At 40.3% G+C, this 12,742-nt stretch overlaps 1 protein-coding gene across 4 annotated transcripts in view; it reads left to right on the top strand.

Moving 5' to 3' along the window:
• ctnnd2a (catenin (cadherin-associated protein), delta 2a) overlaps positions 1-12,742 on the top strand; it is a 268,465-nt gene that overhangs the window by 153,383 nt on the left and 102,340 nt on the right. For 2 of the 4 annotated variants that reach the window (XM_085287437.1, XM_085287436.1), the window contains one exon: positions 2,675-2,975. In XM_085287437.1, coding sequence (XP_085143563.1) covers positions 2,675-2,975 — 301 coding nt within the window. Of the gene's footprint in view, positions 1-2,602; positions 2,976-12,742 lie in introns of all 4 variants that reach the window. The other 2 variants (XM_085287438.1, XM_085287435.1) reach the window with 1 other exon arrangement.

Genomic DNA, 12,742 nt, shown 5'->3' with positions numbered 1-12,742 from the left:
CCACACCATTAACTGAGCAAATCATAAATTCAGTAGCATACCATTTACTTAGAGTAGTTTAAGAAGAGACCGCAGAGTGTAGAAGGAAAGATTGTGTGAGTAGGAAAATGAATTGCATAAAGAGGCACGGGGAAGCAGAATACAAAGTACTGTAACAGAGTATGAAAACAAAAGGAGCGGCTAAAACAGTGATTTGGCAGCACATTTTGGGAGGATTCTTTCTGTTCTTTGTTCCCAACCATCTCTCTTTATCATTCTTGATTTTGTTCCTTTTTCCTTTACTTTTTTAGCTTATAACCAAGGACACTCCTTTTTAGTGGTCACAGCACAGGCTATAAAAATAATTTGACATGACATTTTTCCCTTCTTTTCACTGTTCTTCCACCCCCTCTTTTGCTCTGAGGTTTGTCCTGTCTGGTTGTCAAGTCTCTCGGTGAGTGCACACTGACACTGGTGGTGTTAGTCTAAAACCCGGACACTAATGAGACAGAAAGACAGACACACCGCAGACACAATTTTAAGACTACAGAAAAGTCTGGGATTTGCTTCTGATGGGAATAATGCTGCTTCATTACCCTCCTATACCCTCTGTTGTATGTGCTCCCTCCATTGCCTCGCATTTCTTTTCTTTTTCCTGTATTGACTGACTTTGTTCTCTAAAACGTGGCTTTCTCAGCTGCAGCCTTTTCTTTCCCCTGGACTCATCCACTGTTTTCCTGCCTAATTCTTTGGATTGTCAAATTTGGGGCATCAGTGCGCACTAGGATTGTGATCCAATCGCCCTGTCTTCCCTAGTTGGATTGCCAGTAACTGACAAAATTGCTGCTGGGGCGGGCAAAGGATTTAGTCAGTGTGCACTCGTTAAGGTGGTGCTGTCCATTCTCCATAATGCATGCTATGTGGCCTAAATACAAAAAAAAAAGTACGAGTGGTAACCAGAAGTTGACAAATCCAAGCTGAGCAGCTGAAACGATATTAAGTCAAAAAACAAAAAAAGCTGGAAAGTCAAACCAAAGTCCTTCTTCTGTTTTCTCTCATTTTTAAATGATGATGATCAGGGGAGTGCTCCTTACATGCACATTCATTTTAAAGAGTGCAGGCATCCAAACACAAACTTGTCTGTACTTAACTGCTCATGCATGTCTGTGTCACCCAGGAGATAAAAAATATGCTAAAGTGATTACGTCATCCCTAAGGTTTCTTGTGCCGCTCATAGAGTTCTCCAGAATTGTTTGAAGAAGTTCAGTTCAAGAATATGGAATAGGATCGTTAAAGGACTGGTTTCGTCAGCCTTGTGTACAAAATAGGTTGGGCAGATCAGATGCATGGGTGTGTGTTTGTGTGAGTGTGCGAGAGAGAGATGGAGGTGAAAAAGAGAGTGATAAGAGGGTTGTGAAGGTCAGGTAAATGCCAGCACTCGAGACAGTGCTAAAGAGCAGGTTTGTTGGTCACGTAACGATAAGACACTCAGCCTCAGCACACTCTCACTTCCACACAACCTCCAGTCTTTTGTTAAGTTGTGCTCTGGCTGGTAAACGCTCCTTGTCATCTGTTTATATGAAATGCATAGGATTCTATTTGCTTATATGGGGAGTTTTAGTCTGCCTCATCCAGGCAGGTTTTAAAGGCTAATTCTGTTTGTGATTGGAGGTTCATTGGCCTATGTTAAAGCCTAAGCCAATCATACGGCCGCATATCGATTACAAGGCTCTGTGATTTATTGCTTACTCCTTGAAGAAGATGTTTATGGTGTTTTTCACGTGCTGTTTTCAGTCTGCATATACCTTTGTCCTAATGATGGATAAGATGGATTCCCCCCCCTCCACGGTCTGTCTCAGTGTTTTTACAGCCAAAGAAACGAGCCCCCCAGACTCACATTAACACCTTGATATATCACCACTCCACTGTTTCAGTGCATCACGGAGGGAAGACAGCTACTGTGCCCCTGAAGGCTGCTTACACCCTCCAGCAAATCCCAATTCAATTTCAAAGTCACTCCAAAGAGAGATGCCTTGTTGTTGTTTTATTTATACATTTTATGTATGTTTTTAGTCCTTTTTGATCACCAGGGTGACCTCACCATGATCTCTCAAAATGTGTGGACTCATCCCTTCCCTCGCATGAACTAGAGCAAAGTTTACATATTTTATTGCAGACTGATGGAGTAGTGTGTCATTGCAGTGACAACTCTAACAATGATTGTAGTCTCTCATTGTCAAAAGTATTTTTTTCCTTGCCACTGTCTTAAACATGGGGGCAGAACTACTCCACAACCATTTTTTAATGTGCTGTTGGCACTGTAGGATTGAACGGGCTTTGACAAAAACAGGCATTTACAGTGATTTCTGCTGTACAGCTATCAAGAATTGTGTTAAATTGTCAATAGATTTATGATATAGTATTTCATGTGTTTAATTTTATCTTACTAGATTATAATCTCTCTCTTTTAATCATGGGAATAAGGCCAATGTTTTTTTTTTACCTATATGGAGTTTTTTCCAAATGACTGTTCATCGCTGTGTTTGCTTTTCTGTCCTTCCTCTCCTGTGCTCGTGTCCTTGCCCTTCTCTCCTCCTCTTCCCTCATTCGCTCTCCTCTGTAGACCTGACCATGCGTATCCATGATCAGGTCCGTGACCTAAGTTATGTCCTCTGTCCCTACTTTCCTGCCATAGCACCCTCCTCCCCTGGTGTCGACTCCGCCCCTTTGCAGCGCACTGGAAGTCACGGCACAGGAACAGGAAACTACAACCGCGGCGGGACCAACAACTATGCCACAGTGGGGCCAGGCTACACCTCGAGTGGTGGTAGCGGAGATGTATATGGTTCAGATCCCTATGTGGCTGACCCCTACCGTACCCTGCAGTACTGCCCTTCAGTGGTGGAATCACCCTACAGCAAGTCAGGACCAGCTCTGCCGCCCGAAGGCAGCCTGCAGCGTTCACCTTCTATTGACTCTATTCAAAAAGATCCAAGGTAGGATGAAAAGAGAGTTGTAGAGTGTGTGTTGTGTGCATGAGTATCTGTGTATACATGTATTTTTTTAGGGGTTTATTGGATCACATCTTGTATGTTCAACATAATAAAAAATACAATGCCTAGACACACGTACACATCACATGAGTCACTTCAGAGGATGTTATACTGACTGCTCAAGACTTTGTCCTAACTTTACAAAAATGTTAATAACACCTAGCTCTAGACACAGATTAATATAGTCAGCCACTGATCATGCCATTATTCAAACTTTGTGATCTGTCATCTGATTACAAGCTCCAATCAAGGGACATCTTATGACTGACCTCAGTTTGAATTGCCAACGCTCATCATATATTCATAACTCCAATCATGTTTCCGAAGGTTTCAAATTATTACTTTCAGTGAAATCACAACGGTGCTTTTGAGTTGCTTTAAAAAGCTTAAAATTGCAGTGTTCTTATAAACTCACAGTCAAAGCTTTTCTGCACAAACAGGTAGATTTCATGATCTTGTGGTTAAGAAAAACCTTTAGTAACAGTCACACACTCAACTCAGCCATGACCATCAGGTTTTTTTCTAAAGCTCTCTAAAAACAGGTCTTTATGCCCGAAAATGCATTTACGCTGAAAATGTCTCAAAGTTAAGAACAGGCACGTTGAAGTAAGTGTGTTGTCTCAGGTACCAGTGTAAAAATTTGAAGGCACTTCAGATACCAAAACACTGAAGAAAGATTTTGCATATCTGGTTTGTCCACACTCTAGACTTTGAAAAATGAAGGTAAACAGCAATTATTCTTTAATTTGACAGGAAAATCTCTCATAAATATACAAAAAGTTTTTGCCAAATTAAACTTCTGTTTTTTTGTCCAGTGCAGCTACCTCATATGTACGAGGAAAAACGATCTAATAAGACACTGTTTTACTCCAGTCACACACCAGTTGCTTGAGACTTTTTTTTTCACCTCCCATAGTGTCATGCTGTGCGTAAAAGCATCCTACTGGGCTGTGATCACTTCCATCCTCTTGTCTTTGCAATTAAGCAAAGCTCATTCCCCGTCTTTTTTTATACATATTTCACAGGACTCTTGATGTATAATTCCTTTAATTACAGAGCAAGAGGGACTGAGGCGGGTGGATCAAGTCTCAGCAGCAGCTGTCAGTCACTGAAAGGGAGAAAGAACACAGTGAACAGAGAGAGTGGGAGATTATTAAGAACAGTGACAATGAAAGTAAAAAAAGAGGGGGGAAATGATTAGCATGTGCACAGTCTGATGAAGGTAAAGTCCGTCACAAAATCCTGCAGTCTTACTGTAGGATGTGTCTACTTTTGATGATATAGTTAGACTGACTGACTCAAGACAGTCTTCATATTTCACAACAGCCAATGTACCCAATCAAGTGAAAGCTCATATCTGGTGAGTTTTGTTATTATAAAATAAACACAGCACTTCTGACTTACACTAGAATATCGTATCTGTTTACTTCACAAAAGGAACGATTATTGTCTTTTTCTTTGCACTCTGGACTTTGTTGTTCATAAACACTTCTTCTTTAGCAAAGTAGTATCAATTCTGAGCGAGGTATATGTTTTATTAAGGCATAATCTTCACACAGCAACAACATAACATAACAAAATAGTTGTAAGAGTAGACAGAAATATGTTTCCAGAAGGTTCAAAGAGATACTGGAGAGCCAGAAGTGAATATAGGTCAGTAAGATAAGAAAATGTGAGCGATTGCATTTTCACATCCTAAATCTAGTACTTGATGATGAAAAGAGGCATTGCATACCTAAAAGGCTAAATTAGCTAATCCGTTGTATAACTGGTTTTAATATATTAAGTTGTAATGCTGTAATGTAAGCTGAAATGTATTTCTATACATAAGTGTGTGTGTGTGTGTGTGTGTGTGTGTGTGTGTGTGTGTGTGTGTGTGTGTGTGTGCATGGAGGGAGAGGGGGTGTAAGTGGATATGTAGCAGAGGACTTTTTAGAACTTTTAAAAGTTGATTGTTTTGTAATACTCATAATACGAAAACCAAGCCAATGTAGGAGTAGGTTTAGCGCTTACATTTCACATACAAACACACTCAGGCATACGCACATTGTTCTCTTTATGCACTTGCAATGAAAGTGTTTATTGTTGGCCCTCTAGTGTTATTGCCACACTTGCTTGTATGCAGTCAAGATCATTTTGCTTCCATTATTGCCTCAGGCTTCATGGATTTCTGTGCACAGATCCAGACAGAAATCTCATTTTTCCCCCATTTGCACTTTTTTTCCTCCAGCAAAGTAACAAGAAATGGTAGAATTGCAAGCATTTTGTACACTGGTTGAATTCAACACTAAAGATCTTTTTCACAAATCTGAGCCTTTGTGGTGAATGCTGCCTGCAGATTGCATAGTGATTTATTACTATTATGTTACATCATTACTATTTTTAACTTTATGCACAGTTAAAGGTAGGGATGGGTACCGGTGTCCGGTGCCATTATGGCACCGGTTCTGACATAAACGGTAGTAACCAGACCGAAAAGCAGCGCACATTTCGGTGCTTTATTTCGGTGCTTTTTTTTTCCTGAGCTGTGATACACTTCTAGCCAATCATTTTACGTTTCTGAGGATAGTAGGCGGGGCCAGGTACGTACGTTCTGTTAGAGCAGAACTACAGATTAAAAATGTCCAAGGCGAAGCGGTCAAAAGTCTGGCTGTACTTCACAGCAAAATATGCAAACTCAGCAGCCTGCAACAAGTGCTTTAAGCTGATACTGTGATACTGTCTAAGGAGGTAACACCAAGAATCCGATTAAACAGCTGGCGACGCATAGCGGTTTTTTTAAAAGCCGAGAAATGCGCCGTATTTGATAGCTTGCTGCGAGACCTCACACCGAGCACGTCGGGTGGGTTGCCAGTTATCGGACCCGGAGCAACATCCCCCAAAAACCCGAAGAGGAGAGTCCTGGCCCCTAGCCCTGCCAGTGTAGCAGAAATGATGACGGATGATGATGCAGCAGCAGCCGTTCTTCTCTGCATGAGTAGCTTCATGTTGTTCGTGTGTAATTTACGTTGAGTAGGCTAACCACGTTATTACATTAATGCATGTAAGGTGAACTAGCAAACATCATCATAGCTACATGCGGCTGTCTTCTTGTTTGATGGCAGATACTCCCTTCACCCTGGCCAAAAAGGCTAAAATGACCAAAGAAAAAGTGGGAAACAGCTGAACATGAGAGGTTTTTGGACAAAGTTTGTGTTTTTTCCATTGTTTAAGCACTGCTTCCAGCCAAGAGTGATGCCATATATGCCACATAGCTGCAGAAAAGGCACACATTGTTATCTTTTTACAAAAAAACCCAGCTGAACATGAGAGGTTTTTTGACAAAGTTTGTGTTCTCCATTCTTTAAGCACCGGTTCGAGCACCGTTTAAGCACCGGCACCGTTTCAAAAGTACCGATTTGGCACCGGTATCGGATAAAACCTAAACGATACCCATCCCTAGTTAAAGGTGTCTTTAAATGCCTAATTTCTAGCTGTATTTTTTATGCAGTTATCTTACTGTGCTTAATATTGTTGAATTGAAGTGTGTTAGATTTCTCTTTGTCAGGAGGTTAAATGGCCTCCTACTCAAACTCCACTCTCTCTCTTGCTGTAATTGGATCTAGTTGAGCTAACATGAAGTGCTAAATGAGTTAGCAGCTATTAGACACAAAGAACACTGCGAGTGAGGGCAGAGGTTATGTGTGCATGTTTTAATGTGTGTGTGTGTGTGTGTGTGTGTGTGTGTGTGTGTGTGTGTGTGTGTGTGTACATGTGTGTACACACGAAACGAAAGACTATGTTTTTTTATATAATCAATTAGCATATCTTATTTATTAATGTGTGTATGTCACTGTATAATGTGTGTGTGCATACATGGTAGCCAGTGACATACTGCTATTATAGCTGCAAAAGAGTGAGCATGATAAGCAAGAGGTGGTGACAGCAACATGAAGGGAAAACTCAATATCTGTCAATGGATAGCAGTACAGAGAGGTGGGAGGAAGACAAGGAGACAAGATAGATGAGGGGTGGAAGGAAGGAGGGAAGAAGGAATTACTGATGAGAAAGCTAAAGGGAGCAGTGCAAAATAAAGCTGGAGAAACAGGAGGAAGGGAAGAAAATAGACACAAAGAGAAAAGGAGGGAAATGCAGAAAGACGAGGGAAATGAGGAAAAGTTAAGGTTGGTCTTTAGGTGATCAACATGCATGGGGAGAATAAATATAAGAATAATAGGAAAAGTGCAGAGAAGGCAAGGGCAAAATATAGATACAGTGTCTCCCATTATTGTTTTGTCTAAGGCAGCGTCTCAGAAAGTTTGTGCGTTTCCCTCTAAGCGTTCTGCGTGTAAAGCGATTGTCACCCCCACTGGGTTTCTTTCTTAAAATGAATATTAAAAACAGTGTAGGGAGTGAGATGATGAGAAATGTTGAGTGCAGACTTGCATAACCAATAAACAAAGAGAAGAAAGAGGAGCGAAAGGCAATAATGAAGGGGAACATTTTTAACAAATGAAGGGGATTTGGAGACTCTTAAGTGAGTGAAGAAAGCATGGCATCTGCATTTGTTTAGGGAATAAGCTATACTGTACCTTGAGAGATTGAAGGAGAAGAAGACAGAGGGAGGGAACGATGTTGGGCATACAGGAAGAGAGAGAGAAACATTAACTTGGGGAAGATGGGAGTTAGGCGCCAGTGGTTTTTGTTCTCAAACTTGGGGCTTAGGAAAGCATGTAATAGGGTGAGAAACAACATAAAGGGTAAGTTAGATTATGCAATGGGAATTCACTGCGCTGCAGTTATGAGGATTGACAGGAAGGAAGAAAGAAAATAGTTGGACCATTTTGATCAAAAACAAGACTACACCATTGTTTCAGCTGTGGGGAAATGCTCGACTTATCTAATCGCACACTGAGCCTGAAACATAGACACAAGACTTCAAGATAAATCAGACTCTCGTCATTTAAATCAGACTCGCCTCATTTACATTTTCTCCTCCAAACGTATTCACGCAGCAGTGATGGCTGCAGCATTAGTAATATTTGATGTTAAAGTTTGTTAAAGACTATTTTAATTATTTCATGTGATACATGTTTTTTTTTCCTTTAGTGTTGTAGTTTTGCTTACATTTCAAGGCAGCCAATAAGCTCTTTTGATGTTGCACATCTAATGTAAATAGTAAATCTAGTAGTAAAAGTCCAATAACGTCTTACTTTAGATATAAATTCTAGTTGGCTTTGACATTTTTCTTTTTAAATAACGGATTATTCAAATGTGTATATTTGTGTTAATCTGTAAATTTGAAATAACTAACATGCCAAAAATATAATTTAAAAAATCCATATCCAACGTTATTTGAAGTTAAAGTAACTTAACTTTAAAAATACCTCAATGGCTCTTTTTAGGAGCGACTGCCTCTAACATAAACTTAAGTTGCAGAACGTTTCCAAAGTGATTGACTGTGACTATTTATTGTCAGTAGTATCACACTCAACACTTTATTTCAATAAGGAGAGTGCCTAAAATGTGAACATCCAAAATACAAGTTGAATTTAGAAGAGCATAATTCCAAATGAAGGTAGGATATAGACCTGAGATAGTCCAGACTCCGATGATGGTGAAGCAGAGTAGTTGAGACAGTTGATGATGAGATTGGATGAGGTCCCCTGTGTGGATGAGGTGAAGATGGGGAGAAGGAGCGTTAAAAAACAGCCGGCCTGAAATGGAGATTGACTGATTAGAATATCCTAATACTAACTGGGCAAGAGTAGCGAATTTGACAACACTGGAAAAAAGAAGTGCCAAAGATATGAACACATGAAGACAGAACATGAGCCACCCTTATTGAATGTTTCCAGAAACAGAGATCAGTGGTGACTGATCAGTGGTGGGCATGTCTGTAAGCGCATGCAGACTGAGTGTGTAGTAGGCTTTTATGTATTTGCCCAAGGCTGCGAAAGACAGGACAGAGGATGTGCATTTACATGTTTGTTTGTGTGTGTGAGAGAGAGAGAATCATATGTGATGTGCATATTACAGCGTGTTACACGGTGAGTGTAAAGGATGCTTGTCATAACGACGGGACATCAGGGCCCAGTTAGGAAGGCACGATTTACTGGTACTGAGAAGCATTTGGAAATCTCCACAGAAGAAGGCTGGAGATCACAGACCAGTCGAGCTGGAACAGAGAGAGAACAGATTACATCTGACCAAGGGAAGAAATTACGTGTAGTAGGTGAGCCCGATTACCACCAAAGATGTGAAGACAATCTGGCAATGACCCAATTACATGCATTAATTACATATATACTGCACGCTCCATGAAGAGATGCAGATCAGGTGGGAGGGAAAACATCCAACTCCTAGACGCCGCCCTGAGGCGGACCATTCCTCTCTAGAGGAAGCGGAGAGAGAAACAAAACAGTTTCCAAAAAACAAAAAGAAAGTGAACTACCCTCGCATGACAATGCTGGAACATCATTGTATGAGTTTATGGGTGTCTGTATGCGTTGAGAAGCTGCAGTGGAGGGTGTAATTATGCAGTGATGGCTCTTGTTGAGCACAAATGTTTATTTATGAGGAAAAGAAAGGGAATAAAGTGCCTGTATCCCCTTCTTGTAACCATAGTTTATGCAAGTGTATTGTTTGGATCTATGTACCCACATATGGTTTATGTACAGTATAACTATAGAGATGAGATACCTGTGCATGTTTGTGTGTGTGACAGACATTCTGATTCTGATACAGTGTTCTCCTTTTTCAGTAAATTAGGTAAAGAACTGTTACTGCTTTTAGCATTTGGTTTGTGTCTTTTTTTTCTTGTTTGCTAAATTGGACGGCTGTTTTCAGCACTGATGCAACAGAACCACAAATGCACTGATAGGCTCTATACTTTTGCTTTTGGTGTTCTCCTACACAGCTTTAATGCCTCTGTTTGCAACAGCTGTGGCTGGATGCATAATGTTTTTGAGCTGTCCATACATCTCTTTTCTGCTTTTTCACTTTCAGATTATTATAAAAGATGCAGATGACATCATTGCTCAGTAGTTTGAGGTTTTATAGAAGAACAGTGCTTGATTTGACATTGGTCATGATCATTTTACATGACATATCTTTTTAAATTAGATGAAAAAATAAACGCTTGTCTGTAGGATGTAACTATTAGTTATTTTCACCAGAGTTATTCAGACTTTATTCGTTAGCTGATTGTATTTCTGTCTGTTTACCACTTTTGGGACATAATTGATTGTCAGTTTGAATGCTTAATGTCACCATGAAAAGCTGCTTGACTGAAAATAAGGGAAGGACAGAAAGAAGAGAAGCCATCAATACATTTGCATGCTTTCTTATTAATCTGTATTCTTCTCGAGGCATAGAAAATGAAAGAAGACGGGGAAAAAGTGTTAATGAGAGAAAGATAGAGAAAGATGAAAGGATGTCGTGGTAACTGGGTGGCTTGGAGAGAAAGCAAGGGAGGGTGGACGGTAAGGGTGGGAGAGCACAGTTACAGGGTGAGAAGGGGACTTAACCAAAGAGAAAGAAAGAGAGAGAAACCGACAGAGGACACACTCTATTGGCTCTCAGCACGGCCCAGGGGTAATTTCCTCTCCACATGAGAAATGCATGCTGGGATATGGAATCACCTCCAAGGGAGGGTAATGATGCATTGCCAGAACCTTGGCTCTGAGGCACAGCTGTGTGTGTGTGTGTGTCTGTGTTCACAATATGCACATGTGAACGTGTGTGTGTGTGTGTGTGTGTGTGTGTGTGTGTGTGTGTGTGTGTGTGTGTGTGTGTGTGTGTGTGTGTCCTGGCCGTCATCCCTGCCTGTTCTGGGTAAATTGCCCATTGTAGTTATTTTCCCTTTTCTGAGGTGGCCTCTGTGTGTGTGTGTGTGTGTGTGTGTGTGTGTGTGTGTGTGTGTGTGTGTGTGACCTTGGGATAATAACAACCCCGTGTATCTGCCTTCTTCCCTGCTACAATGAGCTTCATCCTGTATCTGAGGCCTGGGAGACAAAAGGATGACCAAAGCGAGACAGGCTATTAATGTAGATGAGTTGCCCATTGCATACTTACACCTAGAGGCACTAATGCAAAATTCTATACTTAAGCATTTAGACATTGGCAAAAAATGTCTTACACATAAGAGGTTAAGGCTAAACTTCAGCTGATATTTGGCTGTCAGGGAGAGGGAAACCAAAATATAAAGTAAGGTTGTGGTTGCAGGACATTTTCTCACTATAAGTATGTGCAATGTCCAGTCAGTAATGAATCTGTCATGGACTTTTGATTCATTAATTGCTTTATTTTTAATGCTAATTACTGCCACTAACACTTTTTAACTGAAATTCATCAAACCTTATACATGAGTGCACATGAACAGAAACGTACAAATTCATCTATAGGGTAGGGAATGTGTTAGGATGGGATATGGCTCCGCTCCACCACCTCTCTGCTGCTCTGCCTCCTGACACTAGTGGCATTTGGGAGGGATTATGGGAAAATGTCACACCAGCGAAATTACTGTATATCTTCTCTCCTCCCCATGCCTCACTTCACTTCACCTCTTCTCTGGCTTTTACTTGAGGAGAACACAGCCTAATCATAGCCAACAGGCCTAATGGTACTCTGGTAGAAACAGTGCACTGATACAAAATTAAATGTCAATTTACAAAAGCTTATTATAGTGCTAATCTTTACCTTAATACGTGTTACTATGAATCTTAAAAAACAAACAGTATACTTTTCACAGACAAGAGCCGAGTCACTTATTTTTATGTTAATTTGTGCTTAAATCATTTATAAGAAGTTTCTATAAATGTTTGGCTGCAGGCAAAATCTCACCTGGATAGCTGTGTGTTAGGCTCAGTCTATAGTCCAGTTTCACTATGTAATTATTTTTAACTCTCCTTCTAAGACACTAATAATAAGATTTAATTTTTCTTGTATTTAATTATTATTTTTATTAACTCTGGGCAAAAATGTCAAGCAGCCATCGGTATCTTTCCACAGTACTCTTCATGGGACTGTTGATGTTAAGGTCAGCAAGTTGTGCCTCTCGTGCAGGAGAGGCATCTTGACCTTTTAGCTGAGTTGCTTCAGAAAAGCAAACGAATGGGGTTCTGCAATGACCAGTGAGCTACTAAGATGCAGTGTGTGGCTGAATCTGTGAGAAAGATTTACATGAGAAATGAAAAAAAAAGAAGATCATGGATCTTTGTTATGGTTGCTGTATTACTTTCAAACGCAATAGTTTTTTGTTTTTGATCACATTTAGTCATGCATTCATATCTGTATTTACCTGCTCCAAAAGCACCTGCGGATTCCAGTCCTGTCATGATACATCTCACTGGAAGAGCTCTTACTGAAATAAAAAGCACTTAGACACCCACTGAAGCGCTCACACCCACACATATGCACACAGAAACCAATATTAACAATATTATACTTAATCTAATATCTATTTGCCATGCTAATTAAAAGGTACTGACTCACTGGTATGTTGCCAAAGACTTTCCAAGCATAAAGCAGAACTAACCGGACAAAGGAGTATTTAAAAAAACAGAGGAATTTTTTTGGTTTTAAGTCTAACCATAATTTATGAGAACACACTACAGTTATGACCTTAAACACAGTTTCTCCGCATCTATTAGTGCTTGGATGTCCAGTGGCGGATCTATGACAGGATTGTGATTTCTTCCTTCAGCTGATTGAATCTGAATCTGAGCGAG

Source organism: Mchenga conophoros, linkage group LG9 (assembly GCF_057382185.1).
Source record: "Mchenga conophoros isolate Kocher_MC1m ecotype Shallow Benthic linkage group LG9, M_conophoros_male_GT1.1, whole genome shotgun sequence".
Classification (NCBI taxonomy): Eukaryota; Metazoa; Chordata; class Actinopteri; order Cichliformes; family Cichlidae; genus Mchenga; species Mchenga conophoros.
The sequence above is the reverse complement of the archived record's forward strand: the minus strand, read 5'-3'. Positions and strand labels throughout refer to the sequence as shown.